Raw genomic sequence first — 20439 nt, 5'->3', positions numbered from 1 at the left:
AAGTTTAGATTTCCTCTTTGATTTTATCATGGATCCACTGGTTGTTCAGTAGCAGGCTGTATAATTTGCAGTTATTAACACATTCTTCTTCTGTGTCCCTTTGTAGTTCACATCTAATTTAAGAGCCTTGTGGTCAGTGAAGGTAGCCTAAAAAATTTCTATCCTCATGATTTTATGGAGGTATGTTTTATGTGCCAGCATGTGGTCTATCCTGAAGAATGACCCATGTATATTGGAGAAGAATGTATATCCAGGTTTCTGTGGATGCAGAGTCCTATATATGTCTACTAGTACTCTTTCTATCATTTCTCTTTTCAGGGTTAGTATATTTTTGTTGGGTTTCAGTCTGGTTGACCTCTCAAGTGTTGACAGGGCTGTATTGAGGTCTCACACAACTACTGTGTTATTATTGATGTCTTCTTTTAAATTTGTCAATAATTATATTAGATAATTTGCTGGTCTCTCATTAGGTGCATATATGTTTAGTAGGGTGATTTCTTCTGTTGCACATATCCCTTGATTAGTACGAATTGTCCATCTTTGTCCCTTACAACTTTTCTGAGTCTAAAGTTTGTGTTGTCATATTAATATGACCAACCTTGCTGTTTTAAGGGTGTTGTTTGCTTGGATGATTTTCCTCCAGCCTTTGATTTTGAGTCTATGGTTGTTCTGAGTATTCAGGTGTGTTTCTTGTAGGCAGAAGAAGGTTGGATTCATCTTTTTGATCCATTTCGCCACTCTGTGTCTCTTAATTGGTTCATTTAGTCCATTGACATTGAGGAAGATGATTGTCATGGGATTTATTGTCATTTTTGTGTATAAGTTTTGCGTGTATGTTTGTCTGTCAAGCTCTCACTGTTTGCAGATGACATGATACTCTACTTAGAAAACCCTAAAGACAAGGAAAAAGCTAGAAACAATACTTATTTAGCAATGTGGCTGGCTACAAAATTAACACACAAAAATCAATGGCCTTATTATACACAAATATTGATAGGGAAGAAATGGACATTAAGAAAACAACCCCCTGGGACCGGAGAGATAGCATGGAAGTAAGGCATTTGCCTTGCATGCAGAAGGTTGGTGGTTTGAATCCTGGCATCTCATATGGTCCCCCAAGACTGCAAGAATGATTTCTGAGCATAGAGCCAGGCAAAACCTCTGAGACCTGTTGGGTGTGACCCAAAAACCAAAAAAAAAAAAAAAAGAGAAAAAAAGAAAACAACCCCATTCACAGTAGTGCCATACAAATTCAAATATCTTAAAGTCAACTTGACTAAAGACGTGAAGGACTTATACAATGAAAACTATAAAACCCTGCGTCAAGAAATAAAAGTGGACACCAGGAAATGGAAACACATATCCTGCTCATAGATTGGAAGAATTAACATAATTAAAATGGCAATTCTCCCCAAAGCATTGTACAGATTTAATATGATTCCTCTAAATATACCCATGATATTCTTCAAAGAAGTGCATCAAAAACTTCTGAAATTCATTTGGAACAGTAAACACCCTCGAATAGCTAAAGTGCTCCTTGGGCAAATAAATATGGGAGGCATTACTTTCCCCAACTTTAAACTGTATTACAAAACAATAGTTATCAAAGCAGCATGGTATTGGAATAAAGACAGACCCTCAGATTAGTGGAATAGGCTTGAGTACTCAGAGAATGTTCCCCAGACATACAATCACCTACTTTTTTTTTTATAAAGGAGCAAGAAATCATAAATGGAGCAAGGATAGCTTCTTTAACAGGTGGTGTTGGCACAACTGGCAAGCCACTGCAAAAAAGAGAATTAGACCCCAGCTAACACCATGTACGAAAGTAAAATCCAAATGGATTAAAGACCTTGATATCAGACCTGAAACCATAAGGTATATAGAACAACACGTAGGTAAAACATTCCATGATATTGAGACTAAAGGCAGAAGAAAACAGCACTCTCCAAACAAGTGGAAGCAGAGATAAACAGATGGGACTATATTAAGTTGAGAAGCTTCTGCACCTCAAAGGAAATAGTGCCCGAATACAAGAGCCAGCTATTGAGTGGGAGAAACTATTCACCCATTACCCATCAGATAAGGGGCTAATATTCAATATATACAAGGCACTGACAAAAATTTACAAGATAAAAACATATAATCCCATCAAAAATGGGGAGAAAAAATGAACAGACACATTGATAAAGAAGAAATACAAATGGCCATACAACAAATGAAAAAATGCTCCACATAACTAATTATCAGGGAGATGCAAATTAAAACAACTATGAGGTATACCATCTCACGTTACAGAGATTGGCGCACATCACAAAGAATGAAAAGCTGGTGGGGATATGGAGTGAAAGAAACTCTTATCCACTGCTGTTAGGAAAGCCATCTAGTCCAACCTTTATGGAAAGCGATATGGAGATTCCTCCAAAACCTGGAAATTGAGCTCCCATACGATCCAGCTATACCACTCCTAGGAATATACCCTAGGAACACAAAAACACAATACAAAAATCCCTTCCTTACACTTATATTCCTTGCAGCACTATTTGCAATAGCCAGACTCTGGAAACAACCAAGATGTCCTATAACAGATGAATGGCTAAAGAAACTGTGGTACATATACACAATGGAATATTATGCAGCTGTCAAGAGAGATGAAGTCATGAAAATTTCCTATACATGGATGTACATGGAATTCATTATACTGAGTGAAATAAGTCAGAGGGAGAGAGATAGACGCAGAATAGTCTCACTCATCTATGGGTTTTAAGAAAAACAAAAGAGAGGACTTCAGGAAACTCCTATCTCTGTCTGCCTGAAACTGTGCTTCTGAACTTCCGAAGGTTTCCTAAGGAGTCTAGGGAGCGCACCCCCAAAAATCTGCATTTTGAAGCTGGTGAGTGCCTGCATTCTGGGGCTGCGGGATCGCTCTGCCCTGCCTTGCCTTTGTTCACTCTGAGGACTTCGGGGAAAACTCCTATCTCTGTCTGCCTGAAACTGTACTTCTGAACTTCTGAAGGTATCCTCAGGGGCCTAGGGAGTGCACCCCCAAAAAACTGCATTTTGAAGCTGGTGAGTGCCTGCATTCTGGGGCTGCGGGATCGCTCTGCCCTGCCCTGCCTTTGTTCACTCTGAGGACTTCAGGAAACTCCTATCTCTGTCTGCCTGAAACTGTGCTTCTGAACTTCCGAAGGTTTCCTCAGGGACCTAGGGAGCGCACCCCCAAAAAAACTGCATTTTGAAGCTGGTGAGTGCCTGCATTCTGGGGCTACGGGATCGCTCTGCCCTGCCCTGCCTTTGTTCACTCTGAGGACTTCAGGGAAACTCCTATCTCTGTCTGCCTGAAACTGTGCTTCTGAACTTCCGAAGGTTTCCTCAGGGACCTAGGGAGCGCACCCCCAGAAAAACTGCATTTTGAAGCTGGTGAGTGCCTGCATTCTGGGGCTGCGGGATAGCTTTGCCCTGCCCTGCCTTTGTTCACTCTGAGGACTTCAGGAAACTCCTATCTCTGTCTGCCTGAAACTGTGCTTCTGAACTTCCGAAGGTTTCCTCAGGGACCTAGGGAGCACACCCCCAAAAATCTGCATTTTGAAGCTGGTGAGTGCCTGCATTCTGGGACTGCGGGATCGCTCTGCCCTGCCCTGCCTTTGTTCACTCTGAGGACTTTCAACTAGAGGCAGCAGAAGCGCTCAGCCGCTTCGCATCCCTTTGCAGCCTAGAACTCTTCCTAATCAATGAACCCCACCACAACACGCAGGAAAAACCACACTACAAGCGTGACAATGGGGAAAACTCGCAGGCAAACACCATCCATAGAGAATGAAGATGAAAGCTCGGTTGATCTAATAAATTACAACCACCTGATTAACCTTTCAGATAAGGAGTTTAGAATAGAAATACGGAATATGTTTGCAGAACTCAAAAAGAGCATAAATTGATCTGAAGAGAACACAAAAACAGAAATCAGAAAACTCCAAACTGAAATAACAGATCTGAAAAATACGGTTACTCAACTGAAAACCACAATGGATAGCCTCGCCAACAGGATATCAGCAGCTGAGGAGAGAATCGGAGTACTGGAAGATGAGATGCAGAAAAGCTCAACACAACAGAAGAAATTGGAAAAGAACCTTAAGACAAACGAACAGGCAATGGAAAATGTACTCAAGGCATGCGAACAGATGAAAATAGAAGTCTTTGATAAACTCAACAGAAACAACATAAGAATCATGGGAGTCCCAGAAACCCAGGAAGGAGATCTCCAAGAAGAATCAACTGTCAAAGACATCATCAAAGAGATACTCCCAGAGTTAAAGACTACATGCAATCAAATACTGCATGCCCGAAGAATACCAGCTAAAAAAGACCCAAAGAAAAACACCCCAAGACATATCCTCGTTACAATGACAAATCCCATAGATAGGGATAGAATACTGAAAGCAGCAAGATCGAAAAGGGAAATTACATTCAAAGGAGCATCCCTAAGACTTACAGCGGACATGTCACAAGAAACTCTCAAGGCCAGAAGACAGTGGTTGGATATTGTGACAAGATTGAATGAAATGAGTGCCTCCCCAAGAATACTGCACCCAGCCCGACTCACATTCAGGTTTGGAGGAAGAATACACAGCTTCACGGATAAACAACAGCTCAGAAACTTCACAGATGATAAACCAGCCTTAAAGGAAAAACTGACAGGTCTACTCTAAGACAAGAGAGACCAACAAACACAGCAAACTTATCTACAAAGATGACATTAAATCCTATGACAATCATCTCCCTCAATGTCAATGGACTAAATTCACCAATTAAAAGACACAGAGTGGCAAAATGGGTCAAAAAGATGAATCCAACCTTCTGCTGCCTACAAGAAACACATCTGAATAGTCAGAACAAACATAGACTCAAAATCAAAGGTTGGAAGAAAATTATCCAAGCAAACAACACCCTGAAAAAAGCTGGGGTGGCCATATTAATATCAGATGACACCAACTTTATACTCAGAAAAGTGGTAAGGGACAAAGATGGACACTATGTACTAATCAAGGGATATGTGCAACAGGAAGAAATCAGACTATTAAACATATATGCACCCAATGAGAGATCAGCAAATTATCTAATACAATTACTGACAAATCTGAAAGAAGAAATCAATAATAACACAATCATTGTGGGAGACTTCAACACAGCCCTATCAACACTTGATAGGTCAACCAGACTGAAACCCAACAAAAACATACAGCCCTGAAAAGAGTTATGGAAGAAAGAGGACTAGTAGATATATACAGGACACTCCATCCCAAAAAACCTGGATACACATTCTTTTCCAATGTACATGGGTTATTCTCCAGAATAGACTACATGCTGACACATAAAACATACCTCCATAAAATCAAGAGGATAGAAATCTTGCAGGCTACCTTTGCTAACCACAAGGCTCTGAAATTAGATGTGAACTACAAAGCCACACAGAAGAAAAACTTTAATAATTGGAAACTAAACACCCTGCTACTGAACAACCAGTGGGTCCGAGATGAAATCTAAAAGGAAATCAAAACTTTCCTGGAAACAAATGATAATGAAGACACAAACTGCCAGAATCTATGGGACACAGCAAAAGCAGTCCTGAGAGGAAAATTTATAGCTCTACAAGCACACATCAGGAAGGAAGAAGGAGCATACCTGAATAACTTAATGGCGCAGCTTAAACAATTAGAAAATGACCAACAAAAGGAACCAAAAATAGGGAGACAAAAGGAAATAATAAAGCTGAAAGCGGAACTCAATGAAGTGGAAAACCAAAAAGCAATCCGAAAGATCAACGAAAGCAGAAGCTGGTTCTTTGAAAAAATAAACAAGATTGATAGACCATTGGCAAAACTCACTAAGAAAGAGAGAAAGAGAAATCTGATAACCCGTATTAGAAATGAAAAGGGGGAGATCACAACAGAAATTGCAGAGATCCAAAGGATAATCAGAGGCTACTTTGAGAAACTTTATGCTACAAAACATGAGAACCTAGAAGAAATGGAAAAATTCTTGGACACTTATAACCTTCCACATTTAAGTAAGGAGGATGTAGCATATCTAAACACCCCCATCACTACTGAGGAAATTGAAGCTGTAATCAAACATCTACCAAAAAAGAAAAGCCCAGGCCCAGATGGTTTTCCTAAAGAATATTTTCAAATATTTCAAGAGGAGCTACTACCAATCCTAGCCAGACTCTTCCATGAAATGGAAAAAAGGGAACTCTCCCAAACAGCTTTTATGAAGCCAACATTACCTTGATACCAAAACCAGACAGAGACGCTGCCAAAAAAGAAAATTACAGACCAATATCCCTGATGAATGCTGATGCAAAGATCTTCAACAAAATCCTGGCAAATAGGATCCAATGCATCATCAAGAAGATCATACACTACGACCAAGTAGGCTTCATTCCAGGAATGCAAGGATGGTTTAACATCCGTAAATCTATTAACATCATACACAATATCAACAACAAGAAAAATAAAAATCACATGATCATATCAATAGATGCAGAGAAAGCATTTGATAAGGTCCAACACCCATTCTTGATCAAAACTCTCAGCAAGATGGGAATGGAAGGAACCTTTCTCAATCTAGTTGAAGCCATCTACCACAAGCCAATGGCAAATATTATCCTCAATGAAGAAAAACTAAAAGCCTTTCCTCTAAATTCGGGTACAAGACAAGGCTGTCCGCTCTCACCACTCCTCTTCAACATAGTACTGGAAGTTCTTGCTATAGCGATCAGGCAAGAAAAAGATATCAAGGGAATTCAGATAGGAAAGGAAGAAGTCAAGCTCTCATTGTTTGCAGATGACATGATACTCTACTTAGAAAACCCTAAAGACTCTACCAAAAAGCTTCTAGAAACAATAGATTCATATAGCAAGGTGGCAGGCTACAAAATCAACCTACAGAAATCAATGGCCTTTTTATACACCAATAATAATAGTGAAGAGATGGAAGTCAGGAAGGCAATCCCATTCACAATAGTGCCACACAAACTCAAATATCTTGGAGTCAACTTGACCAAAGACGTGAAGGACCTATACAAAGAAAACTATAAAGCCCTGCTCCAAGAAATAAGAGAGGACACACGGAAATGGAAACACCCTGCTCATGGATTGGCAGGATTAATATCATTAAAATGGCAATACTCCCCAAAGCATTATACAAATTTAATGCGATCCCCTTAAAAATACCCATGACATTCTTCAAAGAAGTGGATCAAACACTTATGAAGTTCATCTGGAACAATCAACATCCTCGAATAGCTAAAGCACTCCTAGGGAAAAGGAAAATGGGAGGCATTACTTTCCCCAACTTTAAACTGTACTACAAAGCAATAGTTATTAAAACAGCATGGTATTGGAATAAAGACAGACCCTCAGATCAGTGGAATAGGCTTGAGTTCTCAGAGAACATTCCCCAGGCATACAATTACCTAATTTTTGACAAAGGAGCAAGAAATCCTAAGTGGAGCAAGAAAAATCTCTTCAACAAGTTCTGCTGGCAGAACTGGTTAGTGACTTGCAAAAAAGCGAACATAGACCCCCAGTTAACATCATGTACGAAGGTAAAATCCAAATGGATTAAAGACCTTGATATCAGACCAGATACCATAAGGTATATAGAACAACACGTCGGTAGAACACTCCATGACATTGAGACTAAAGGTATCTTCAAGGAGGAAACTGCACTTTCCAAACAAGTGGAAGCAGAGATTAACAGATGGGAATACATCAAACTGAGAAGCTTCTGCACCTCAAAAGAAATAGTGCCCAGGATACAAGAGTCACCCACTGAGAGGGAGAAACTATTCACCCAACATCCTTCAGATAAGGTGCTAATATCCAAAATATACAGGGCACTGACAGAACTTTACAAAAAAAAAATCTAATCCCATCAAAAAATGGGGAGAAGAAATGAACAGACACTTTGATAAAAAAGAAATACAAATGGCCAAAAGACACATGAAAAAATGCTCCTCGTCACTAATCATCAGAGAGATGCAAATCAAAACAACGATGAGATACCACCTCACACCACAGAGATTGGCGCACATCACAAAGAATGAGAACAATCAGTGCTGGCGGGGATGTGGAGAGAAAGGAACTCTTATCCACTGCTGGTGGGAATGCCGTCTAGTACAGCCTCTATGGAAAGCGATATGGAGGTTTCTTCAAAAACTGGAAATTGAGCTCCCATTCGATCCAGCTATTCCACTCCTAGGGATATACCCTAGGAGCACAAGAATACAATACAAAAACCCCTTCCTCACACCTATATTTATTGCAGCACTATTCACAATAGCCAGGCTCTGGAAACAACCAAGATGCCCTTCAACAGACGAATGGCTAAAGAAACTGTGGTACATATACACAATGGAATATTATGCAGCCGTCAGGAGAGATGAAGTCATGAAATTTTCCTATACATGGATGTACATGGAATCTATCATGCTCAGTGAAATAAGTCAGAGGGAGAGAGAGAGACGTAGAATAGTCTCACTCATCTATGGGTTTTAAGAAAAATAAAAGTCATTTTTGTAACAATCCTCAGAGACAATTAGAGGAGAGCTGGAACACCAGCTCACTCCATGAAGCTCACCACAAGAGTGGTGAGCACAGTTATAGAAATAACTACACTGAGAACTACCATAATCAAGTGAATGAATGAGGGAACTGGAAAGCCTGTCTGGAGTACAGGTGGGGGTGGGGTGGGATGGAGGGAGATTTGGGACTTTGGTGGCGGGAATGTTGCACTGGTGAAGAGGGGTGATCTTTATATGACTGAAACCTTATCACAATCATTTATGTAATCAAGATATTCAAATAAAGAGAAAAAAATTAAAAAAAAAAAGAAAAACAAAAGACATTTTTGCAATAATCCTCAAAGACAAAGGGGAGGGATGGAAGATCCAGCTCAGGACATGAAGCTCAACACTTAAAGTGTTGAGTGCAGTTAGAGAAATAACTACACTGAGAACTATCATGACATTATGAATGAATGAGGGAGGTGGAAAGCCTGTCTAGAGTACAGGTGGGGAGGAGGTGGGGAGGAGGGAGATTTGGGACATCAGTGATAGGAATGGTGCACTAATGAAGAGGATTGTTCTTTACATGACTGAAACCCAACAACAATCATATTTGTAATCAAGGTGTTTAAATAAAGATATTAATAAAAATAAGAAGAAAATAAAAAAATAATTTATTAAAAGGACTGAATTTACTGAAGAAAGAGCATCATTCATGATCTAAGTTGGGTGTAATTCTGATAAGGCAATTTGTGATTTTCTACATTATTGAGAAACTCCTATCAAACATCACTTTTTCTTTCTGGGTACTGTGGTTTTCTTTCTCTTTCTTTCTTTCTTTCTTTCTTTCTTTCTTTCTTTCTTTCTTTCTTTCTTTCTTTCTTTCTTTCTTTCTTCTTCCTTCCTTCCTTCTTCCCTTCCTTTCTTCTTCTTTCTTTCTTTCTTTCTTTCATTTCTTTCTTTCTTTCTTTCTTTCTTTTCTTTCTTTCTTTCTTTCTTTCTTTCTTTCTTTCTTTCTTTCTTTCTTTCTTTCTTTCTTTCTTTTTCTTTCTTTCTTCCTTCCTTCCTTCCTTCCTTCCTTCCTTCTTTCTTTCTTTCTTTTCTTTCTTTCTTTCTTTCTTTCTTTCTTTCTTTTCTTTCTTTTCTTTTTCTTTCTTTCTTTCCTTCCTTCCTTCCTTCTTCCTTCCTTCCTTTCTTCTTTCTTCTTTCTTTCTTTCTTTCTTTCTTTCTTTCTTCTTTCTTTCTTTTCTTTCTTTCTTCTTTCTTTCTTTCTTTCTTCTTCTTTCTTTCTTTCTTTCTTTCTTTCTTCTTCTTTCCTTCTTCCTCCTTCCTTCCTTCTTTCTTCCTTCTTCTTCTTTCTTTCTTTCTTTCTTTCTTTCTTTTCTTCTTTCTTTCTTTCTTTCTTTCTTTCTTTCTTTCTTTTTCTTTCTTTCTTTCTTTCTTTCTTTTCTTCTTCTTCCTCCTTCCTCCTTCTTTCCTTCCTCCTTCCTTTCTTTCTTTCTTTCTTCTTTCTTTCTTTCTCTTTCTTTCTTTCTTTCTTTCTTTCTTTCTTATCTTTCTTTCTTTCTTTCTTCTTTCTTTCTCTCTTCTTTCTTTCTTTCTTTCTTTCTTCTTTCTTTCTTTCTTTCCTTCTTCCTTCTTTCTTTCTTTTTTCTTTCTTTCTTTCTTTCTATTTCTGTTTCTTTCTTTCTTTTTCTCTCTTTATTTCTTCGTTTCTCTCTCTCTCTCTCTTTCTTTCTTTCTTTCTTTTTGTTTCTTTCTTTCTTTCTTTCTTTCTTTCTTTCTTTCTTTCTTTCTTTCTTTCCTCTTTTCTTCCTTCCTTTCAATCTTTCTTTATGTTTTCTTTCCTTCCTTCCTTCCTTTCTTTTTCTTTCCTCTCTCTTTCCTTCCTTCCTTCTTTCCTTCCTTCCTTTCGGTCTTTCTTTCTCTGTTTTCTTTCCTTCCTTCCTTCTTTCCTTCCTTCCTTTCTGTCTCTCTCTTCTTCCTTCCTTTATTTCTCTCTCTCTTTCTTTCTCTATTTCCTTTTTTCCTTTCTTTTGTTCTTTCTTTCTTCTTTTTTTTCTTTCCTTCTTTTTTCTCTCTTTCTTGTTTTGGGCCATGCCTGGCAGTACTCAGGGCTCACTCCTGGACTTTTGCTTAGGAATCAGTTGTTGTGGACTCATAGACCATATGGAATGTGGAGGATTGAACCTGGGTAGGCCATATGCAAGACAAACATTCCCTACCCACCCTACTTTGACTCAGGCACCAACCAGAGAGTCTATTTGTGAGAGAAGGGCCTGGCACCGTGGTTTGCAGTGTAACCTCATAGTACCTGGTTGTTCTGTGGCAACATAAAACTAGCGGGCGAATTTATTAGTAAAATATAAAGCCTAAATTGTGGGCTGCAGTGATAGTTCAGTGGGTAAGGTGTGCTTGCCTTATGCTCAGATGACCAGGTTCAATTCCAGCATCTCATATAGTTCCCTGAGCACCACCAGGAGTAATTCCTCAGCACAGTTTCAGGAATATTTCTTGGTGCAGCAATATCAAAGCAACAAATGACATAAATTAAAGTATTATTTCTGCCATAGATGGAGATGAACATAGCATAGCCATCAGAACTTCTGTTTCATGAGCTCCCACTTTTGATTTGGAAGAATCAGAATAAACTAATTTCAATACATCTCTGCTAGAGTCCACATGCAGGTTCAGAGTCAGGCTTCCTGGGTAGAGACTGGAGTACTAGGTATAGCTCAGACTGCGAAGCTCTTGGGAGGCCATTTCCTTCATCCTGCCTCCCTCCTTAAGCACCCAAAGGAAAGAAAACAAAAGCCAACCTTTCTGGACTATTTTGAATCACATTCTTATTATTTGAACTTTCCTTATGTCTAGTTTTTGCTTTTTTGGTCCTACTTAATGGTACTCAGGAGTTATTTCCAGTGAGATGGTCTTTGTCTCTCTCCTGGCACTGCACAAGTGCTAACTCCAGCTCAATGCCAAAAGCATCACTCCCAGAGATTCCAGGGGACTGTGGAGTACATGGGATCAAAATTGACCACCTGTGTGCAAAGCATGCTCTCTATGCCTGTTAGGTTGTCTCTTGGACAATAGTTTATTTTTTGGAATATCTAGAACTTCTAGCAGGAAGGGTAATGATTTGATCTGTATGCTGGTGTGAGAGGTTGCTCGCTGCACATTTTTGGTCTCTAATATGCTCGTTTTCTCTGCCATTTTCAGATAATCATGGCCTCAGAAGATCAAAACTTAGACAATCATTTTCGAAGAAAGCTTTTGTATATTGATTCTCAACTGGGGTCTGAGGATGTGGAGTGTATAAAGTTTCTAGTTACCCACCTAGAATTAGTGACTCAGAGAAAAATGGAAGAATGCAAAAGTGCCTTGGAAATTTTTGTTCTTTTCCAGCAATATGGTCATTTGAGTAAGGACAACACCATTCTCCTAGGAGAAATCCTCTATGTGATCAAGAAGCCACTGTTAGAGCACTTGAAAGACTTCCAAAACCTATCTGAGGAGTATTTGTCTTCCAGAAAGAACATCTTGGTGTTCAGGTGAGGATAAATCTGTGATCAACATAGGATGGTCTAGACAATATAGACAAGGACCAGGAGGACCAGTTCATGGTAGGAAGCTTGTCACAAATAGTGGGGGACACTATTTACAATAACCAGAATCTGGAAACAATCCAGATGCCCAACGACAGATGAGTGGCTAAAGAAACTGGTACATGTACATAACGGAATACTATGCAGCATCAGAAAAAATGAAATCATGAATTTTTCTTAAACATGAATGGACATGGAAACTATAATGCTGAGTGAAATAAATCAGAGGGAGATAGACATAGAATAGTCTCACTCATCTGTGGGATTTAAGAAAAATAAGACACTATTGTAATAATGCACAAAGACAATAGAGATGAGGGCTGGAAGGACAGGCTCACACTATGAAGCTTACTGCGAAGAGTGGTGAGTCCAATTAGAGAAATATCTACACTGACAACTACCATGACAATGGTAGTGAGTGAGAGAAATAGAATGCCTGTCTTAAATACAGGTAAGGAGTGGGGGTGGAGGGAGTTGAAGGGTGTGTGTGTGTGTGTGTGTGTTCTTTTTTTTTTTATAACTAAAACCCATCTACAAACATGTTTGTAATCATTGTGCTTTAATAAAGCTATTTAAAAGATAGTTAAGGAGTTCAGCTGGGGCAGAGAATGGACAGTAATGACGATTAAAATGGGAAATATTCCCTTGAGACAAGAACTGTGTGCTGAAAAGAGATAAGGTGATAGGCATGATACCCTTTCCATAAAAATAGTACAAAATAAAGTGTCTAAAATTAAAAAAGGAAGAGGGAGAGAAGGAGAGAGAGAGAGAAAGAGAAAGAGAAAGGTCTACCACAGAGGCAAGCAAGGAAGGAGGGCTGGAAGGAAACTGGGGACATTGGTGGCAGGAAATGTGCAATAGTTATGGGTGTTGGAAATTATAAGACTGAAACTCAATCATAAACAACTTTGTAACTGTGAAAAAAAAACTAAGCCAAACTGTATTATGAACAACCTTATAATCATAGGGTGGTCCAGCAATTCTAACCAAGAGATGGTAAACTTCAGGAAATCAGGAAATGAGAGATAGGGAGGTGAGGAAAGCTGCAAAATCTTACTCCGGGTCTGCAACAGCTACTTGTCTTTGGTTTTGGTTTTGGTTTCTGGGAGGGCACACCTAAGGCTGCCTAAGGGCTACTCTGGGCTAGGCCCTCAGGGGTCACTCCTGCTCATGCCCAGGAGACCCTGTGATGCTGGAGGTCTAACTGGCCTCTTCATGGAGATCATGTGCTCAGTTGAGCTGAGTGAACGCTCAGACCCAAGAGTTATTTCCCTGCAATTCAGTGACTGAGAAGGCCGGATCCAGAGGCTGTGTGGGAGTCAGTGCACTTCCACTACTTGCTACTTGCACTCCTTGCTAACGTGCTGCTCTTCCTTTGCACTTCTCAGAGAGAAATACAACTTCCTAAAAACCCTTGTGAATATTGATTCCCAACTGGGCGATGACAATGTGGCAGCTCTGAAATTTCTATGTCGAGATTTGGTGAGTCATGGAAAGCTGAAGAGATGCACAAGAGCCTTGGATGTTTTCCATCTGCTGCTGACAGAGAAGGAAATGACTGAGAAAGACCATATTGTACTGGTAGAACTTCTCACCATGGTCAAGAAGTCACTCCTGCAGACACTCAGCTACAAGATAGAAGATGTGGAGAGACAAGGGAAGATCTCATTGTTCAGGTGAAGAGGTCTTTTATTGAGACAGGATGGCAGTTGATCTTATCTTTGAGATGATGAGCTTCTAAGACTATACTTTCAGGGATCATTTCTATAGTATGAGATGATGAGCTTCAAGAGCTAAGGACATAAAAAGTAGAATGACAAATGTGGTGGTGAAAGCTTAGCGTTGACCTGGCAGTGTAGAAAGTTGCAGGCAGGGCATAATGGGGTGTCCCCCCATCTTACTAAGGAGCCTGACTCCCAGAGGCCAGCCTGTGCTCCAGGCCTTGGACTGAGCTCACCTACCCTCTTGACTTGGGAATGAGTAGCTGGTGTGTTCATTCTTATGCAGGATTTGAAAAGAGAAAAAAATGAGCATTCATAGGACAAATAGGATAAGAAAGATGTGACCTGCAATAGGGGCATGTAATTTATGCCACATTCAGTTGTGGGATCGAATACATACAGAGGTAAAATAGAGAAGGAAATACATAGATAATGGACTTACCATTGTTCAAGATCAAGACAGTTCAGCTTCTGAAATTTCACTGGTAAATCACTAACCTCAATCAACTACACAAGAAACAGTGTTTGAGACATTATTTTATTTGGTAGTGGAGAGGCACATCTGACTGTTTTTTATAGATTACTCCTATTTCTACATTCAACAGCCTCTCCTGGTGGTGCTTAGGGGACCATAAAGGGTACCAAAGATCAAATCTGGTTTGGCCATGCGCAAAACATTCTATCTATTTTACTATGTCTTTAGCTCCCAGAGAGATGTTATTTTATAGCCTATCAGTGACTTGGAAGGAAACACAAAGATCTGGGGTGAATCAGGATCTTGGGGGCTTGCCAAAACAGCATCCTGTCTTTTAGTTGTAAGCAAGAACACTGGATCAGAAGACCCACTCACATGGTTTACTAGATATCATGATGGACTAGGTCTCTTTGAAGCTCAGAAATTTAGTTTTTAAATTTGCGTGTCATCGTTGCACAGGGGCCATGCTAATCTTCTCTGTACCATTCCAATTTTAGTATATGTGCTGCCGAAGCAAGGACTAGAAATTTTGTTTTTGAATTTATAAAGTGGAAATAAAAGTTGTCTCCTGAGTCTTAAGCATAGTGGGCAGAACATTGGCCTTGCACATGACCTAAATGGTTTGATCCATAGCATCCTGAATCTGCCAGAAATAATTTCTGCAGGCAGAGCCAGAAGTAACCCCTGACACTGTCGAGTGTGGACTAAAAATCAAAAAAATTATTGTCTTCTGATTCAGAGTTTCAGGGAGACAGTGCATGGTATCAGCTCATAACACTCAGGCAAATTCAATATCAGGAATTACACGGCCCCTAGCACCACGAGGTAGGACCTTTGAGACATCCAAGCATAGCTATGTGGTCTGGTATTACCCAGAAATGCATCCTTGGCTCTTGCATGTAATCACAGACCCAGTTTACTGAGTATTGCTGGGAGAGTCCCTTGGCTTCCTGAGTACTGCTTGAGAAGCTTGAGAGACTCTGTCCCCAATATATTCTCTCTCTCTCTCTCTCTCTCTCTCTCTCTCTCTCTCTCTCTCTCTCTCTCCACACACACACACACACACACCTCATTGCTTAGAGCCAGGAAATAGCATAAGTATTAGGGGCACAAGCAAAGACCCTGGTACCACATGCCACTCCCCAAAATCACGGAACTTGGGGCCTCTACACTGTCTACACTGTCTGATTTGGCTATGGCAGTTACTAAACACCATCAGGATCACCCTAGTGGCCCCCAACACTGCACAACTTCAGGGATCAAATTGAACTTTTGAACACAAGGAGGAGATCCCAGGACCCACCTAGCACACATAAAAAGTTTAAGGCTCACTCCCCAAACCTCACCCTCATAATAGGCAAAAAAAAAAAAAAAAAAAGGAATTGTGATTATTTATCATTATCTTTCAATGGAGGTAATGTTTGTAGAACCACTTGATTTATTCTGATGTTTTGTTTTTTTTTTTGTTTTTGTTTTTGTTTTTCGGGCCAAACCCGTTTGATGCTCAGGGGTTACTCCTGGCTAAGCACTCAGAAATTGCCCCTGGCTTGGGGGGACCACATGGGACACTGGAGGATTGAACTGCTGTCCTTCCTTGGCTAGTGCTTGCAAGGCAGACTCCTTACCTCTAGCGCCACCTCGCCGGCCCCTATTCTGATGTTTTGCATACACTGCGATTGTAATTTTTGTTCTGTTTTAGACAATTGCTCTACAAACTGTCAACAAATATTACCCAAGAGGACTTAAAACCGATGGGCTTCCTTGTGAAAAATGACATCTCTGGAACATGGGAGGTAAGTGGGTGACAGAGAAAAGATGGTTGACTTTATTGGTGCTTAGGAAGATGTTAAAAAGGATTTTTCAAGATAACTTATATTTTTGCAGGAGAAAATACCTTTTATTTGGGGGGCATACCCAGTTGTAATCTGGGGTTACGTCCTGCTCTGTGCTCAGGAATCAGTCTTGACAGGCTTGGGGACCATATGGGATGCCAGGTATAGTACCCTGGTAAGCCGTGTGCATGGCAAATGCCCTCCCTGCTATGCTATCACTCTAGCACCCAAAAGAGAATATCTGACCTTGATTAGAAACAGGGACCTTGGCCCAAAGAGATAACATGGAGGTAGGGCGTTTGCCTTCCATGTGGAAGGATGGTGGTTTGAATCCCAACATCCCATATGGTCCCCCGAGCCTGCCAGAAAGATTTCTGAGTTTATAGCCAGAAGTAACCCCTGAACGCTGCCGGGTGTGACCCAAAACCAAACAAACAAAAACCAAACAAACAAAAAAAAGGAAACATGGACCTTGGTGGCTGACGAATTTGGATGCTCATCTTGATTCTGTCACTAAATCCTAGAGTAGAGCAAATGGTGAAAACTTTCTGAGTCTTCCTGTTCTCATTTGTGCTATTTTCTGGGTACCATTATACCACTTCCATCCAGAACTGTTGCGTGCACTGGGGGAAATCATGTACGAATGTATTCACCAACGTGGGTCTACGTTTGGAGCCTGGAAACGAGGCAGGACTGACTAACTGCTGAGGTCCCCTAGTGCTTTAGTATATAGATGTGTGTGGGATGTAGCCAGGGAAGGAACGAGGTAGCTACTGAAAACCAGTCCTTCAGTGCCAACACACAATAGGGTTTCTGAGGCAGCTGTGTGCCCCTTTCAGTCAATGATGCAGTATCTTCCAGGTAGGATTTCTGAGAATATCAAATGTGATAAATGTTAAAGTTGTGCTCTGGAAAGGGAGTGTCAGTTGAGTATCCTTATGGTCAGCTAATATAGTCACTATGTTGGTCTTAGTATGGCAAGAGGGTGCTAAGGAGCATTTCCCCTTTCAGATGTGAAAGGCTGTGCTCAGAGTTACTCCTGGCTCTATACTCAGAAATTACTCCTGGCAGGCTCTGAGGATCCTTTTGGATGCTGGGGATTGAACCCAGTTAGCCACAAGTAAGGCAAACACCCTTCCACTGTGTTATCGCTCCAGCCCACCAGTGATTATCTTATACCACTATTCTTGTTTCATTCCTCTGAGGGTTTCAGATACATAGAAAAAAAAAACTCACATGGATGGAAGTGGGTGAGAGAGAGGTAGTAAAGTGAACAGGGCCCTTGCCTTGTATGGGCCAACCTGAGTTCAACACCAGTAGCCTGCACAGTCCTGAGAGCACCACCATAATAATCCCTGGGTGCAGAGTTAGGAATAAACCCTCAGCATTGCTAAAAACAAAAACAAAAACAAAAATTATATGGAAATGATGAATTGTAGAACTGAACAAACAGCTCATTTCCTCAATACATTCAAGCCTGTAGTACAGCTTTCTATGCCGTACTTTCTTGAGATCAACTGAATTGATTGACTGTACTATCTCTCCAGCCCACAGCTCATAATTAAAATATATATATCTAGATATAAATATATATAATAAAATTAAGAATATATAAATAACTTCTCTGGTATATTGGGAGCTAATCTTTGCTAAATATTTTTGATAATATAATATTTGATAAATATAAAATTATATGAGTATTATATATAATTATATATAAATATAATCTTTGATAATATATATTTATATATAAATATATATGTTTAAGGCACTCTGTTTACTGTTACTGATGAGGGTTTCATGCATAACATATTCCCACACCAAACCCTTCAGGAAAGTGTTCATGTCCCTCTATCACTGTCCCCTTCCCCTATTTCCCTTCTCTTCCCTCCCCTATGGTTAGTTTTATAGTAAAGACCATTTTTCAGTTCTGTGTTATGGATATTTGCTATTTCCTACAGTTTCTTTATTATCCCACTTTTGAGAGAGGTCATTTGTGTCTGTCCCTCTCCTTCTGATGAATGTCACTCTACATACATTTTAAATCCACTCATGAAAAAGAAAATTGCATTATTTTATTTTTTCTTAAAATATCATAGTATTCCATGGTATATATGTACCAGAGTTTCTCTATGAAGCCATATGTTTTTGGGAAAATTTTGTCTACCATGTATAGATTTTTGTCTACCTTGTATAGAGCTGCAATGAATATAAGAGTGTAACTGTCTTTTTTTGAATAGAGTTTATGAGAACTTTGGGAGTAGATAACAAGAAATGGATTTGCTAGGTCATGTTTAGGCTTGATTCTAAGTTTTTTGACAAGTGTCCATACTATTTTCAGAAGAACTGGGCCAGTCAGCTTTCCCACTAGCAATAAATGAGGGTCCCATTGTGTTCACATCCATGTCAGCACTGATTATTTTAGTTTTATCTGATCTGTGCTAGTTTCACTGGGTATTCTTTTGATTTGCATTTCCCTGGTCATAAAGTGTGTAGCACATTTTCACTACCTTTTAGATATTTGTATGTGATCTTTGAGGATGTTTCTATTCATCTTTCTACCCCATTTGGAGGGGGGTGATGGGATTGGATTCTTTCACCTTGTAAAGTTCTAGTAGTGCTTTCTATATCTCTGATATGAATTCATTATCAGATGAGTGGTGGGAAAATATATTCTCCTAGACTCTAGAATTTTTTTTATTTTTTGAAGTGAAGAAACTTTATATTTTGTGTGATTCCATTTGTTGATTTATAATTTGGTATAATCCATTTAAACAAAGTGTTGCTTCTGTTTGCTTTGCTAATGATGTTGAATACTTGAAGAAACTCCAGCTTCAATGTTATGAATTGTTCTGACTATGTTTTCCTCAATATAACTCCTGACTTCAAACCTTTTATCCATTTTGATTTGATTTTTGTAGTGTGGGGGGCGGGCAGAGATAATGCATCAGAGAAATGCTGCCTATTTTATATATTTTTTTCTTTGTAGCAGGGCCTTCCCTGGCCATCTCTGCTGGTGAATTTTCATCAAAGTGTACTTGGTTTCAATTTCTCTCTTTTCTCTCTCAGTACTGAGCAGGAAGTCACTACATTTTGGCATGCTTGAGTGGGCTCTTGACCTCAACCAGCAGCTGGGCTCCACAGGCCCCTTCAAGCCTTGCAACATTGGGTGCTGGCAGCCTTGGGCCTCTGCAGCCTGAAGTCCTGCAGCTCTGCAGCCTTGGGCCTTTGCACATACCCATTGATGATTAAAAATAACCATTTCCATGAATAAACTCTTCCCCAAAGAAAACGTATGGATAGCCAAAAGGCATATGAAAAGGTGCTCATCAGCATTTCATGATCAGGAAATGCAAATAAAAGCAACAAGGAACATGCCAATGAGCATGGCACATTACCAAAAGTCTGGAAACAGTTAGTGTTAGTAGTGTTGTGGTAAGAAAGGGACTCCCTCCTGCCGAGCCTACCAGGCATCCTAGAAAGTTTTTAAAAAATTAAAGAAAAAGAAAAAGGAACTCCCATTCATTGTTGGTAGGAATATTCTCTGGTCTAACCTTTATGAAAAGCCATATAGAGATCCATCAAAAAAAATGGGAATGGAAGAACAATATAATCTAGTGATACCATTTATAGCGCCTATCTCCAAAGTATAAAAATATCAATTTGGGCCGGATTGGTAGCGCAGCTGTCGTGTGTTTGCCTTGCATGGCTGACCTAGGATGGACCTCGGTTTGATCCCTGGTTCCCATATGGTCCCTCAAAGCCAGGGGCAATTTTGGAGCGCATAGCCAGGAGTAACCCCTGAGCATCACCGGGTGTGGCCCCCAAATCAAATAAAAACAGAACATCAATTCAAAAGGTGCTATGTACACATATATTCATCCTCACACTTAATACATTAGCCAAGAAAAGCAAATAACACAAACACCTAAACACAAATAGAAACTGAAGTTGTGGAACATATACACAATAGAATACTTTGCATCTCTAAGAAAGAACATCATGCAGTTTGCAGCAACATGGATGGAACTAGAGGGTTTTATGCAGAGCCAAGTCTGTCAGAGGGAAGGGACAGATACAGAATAATCTCTCATATGTAGAATTGAAAAATATACAACTAGGCAGCAACAAGTCCACACAATTGAGTTGGGGAGTCTTGGGGGGAGAGGTCTTGGGGTCCTGAAAAGACAGAGGAGATATATTGTTGATAGGTGTGTGTTAGAATTATGTGCATCAGAAT

At 39.8% G+C, this 20439-nt stretch overlaps 1 protein-coding gene and 1 non-coding gene across 2 annotated transcripts in view; one reads left to right on the top strand and one right to left on the bottom strand.

Moving 5' to 3' along the window:
* The first annotated feature begins 11791 nt into the window (after positions 1-11791).
* Positions 11792-20439, top strand: part of LOC126008676 (caspase-10-like) — a 56644-nt gene continuing 47996 nt past the window's right edge. The window contains exons 1-3 of the mRNA XM_049772915.1: positions 11792-11879; positions 13628-13847; positions 16067-16160. Of these exons, the coding sequence (XP_049628872.1) occupies positions 11792-11879; positions 13628-13847; positions 16067-16160 (402 nt within the window). The remainder of the gene's footprint in view (positions 11880-13627; positions 13848-16066; positions 16161-20439) is intronic.
* On the bottom strand, positions 14787-14888 carry LOC126009767 (U6 spliceosomal RNA). Its single transcript, XR_007495978.1, has one exon. It is a non-coding gene; the product is annotated as a U6 spliceosomal RNA (small nuclear RNA).

Source organism: Suncus etruscus, chromosome 5 (assembly GCF_024139225.1).
Source record: "Suncus etruscus isolate mSunEtr1 chromosome 5, mSunEtr1.pri.cur, whole genome shotgun sequence".
NCBI classification, from domain to species: domain Eukaryota; kingdom Metazoa; phylum Chordata; class Mammalia; order Eulipotyphla; family Soricidae; genus Suncus; species Suncus etruscus.
The sequence above is the reverse complement of the archived record's forward strand: the minus strand, read 5'-3'. Positions and strand labels throughout refer to the sequence as shown.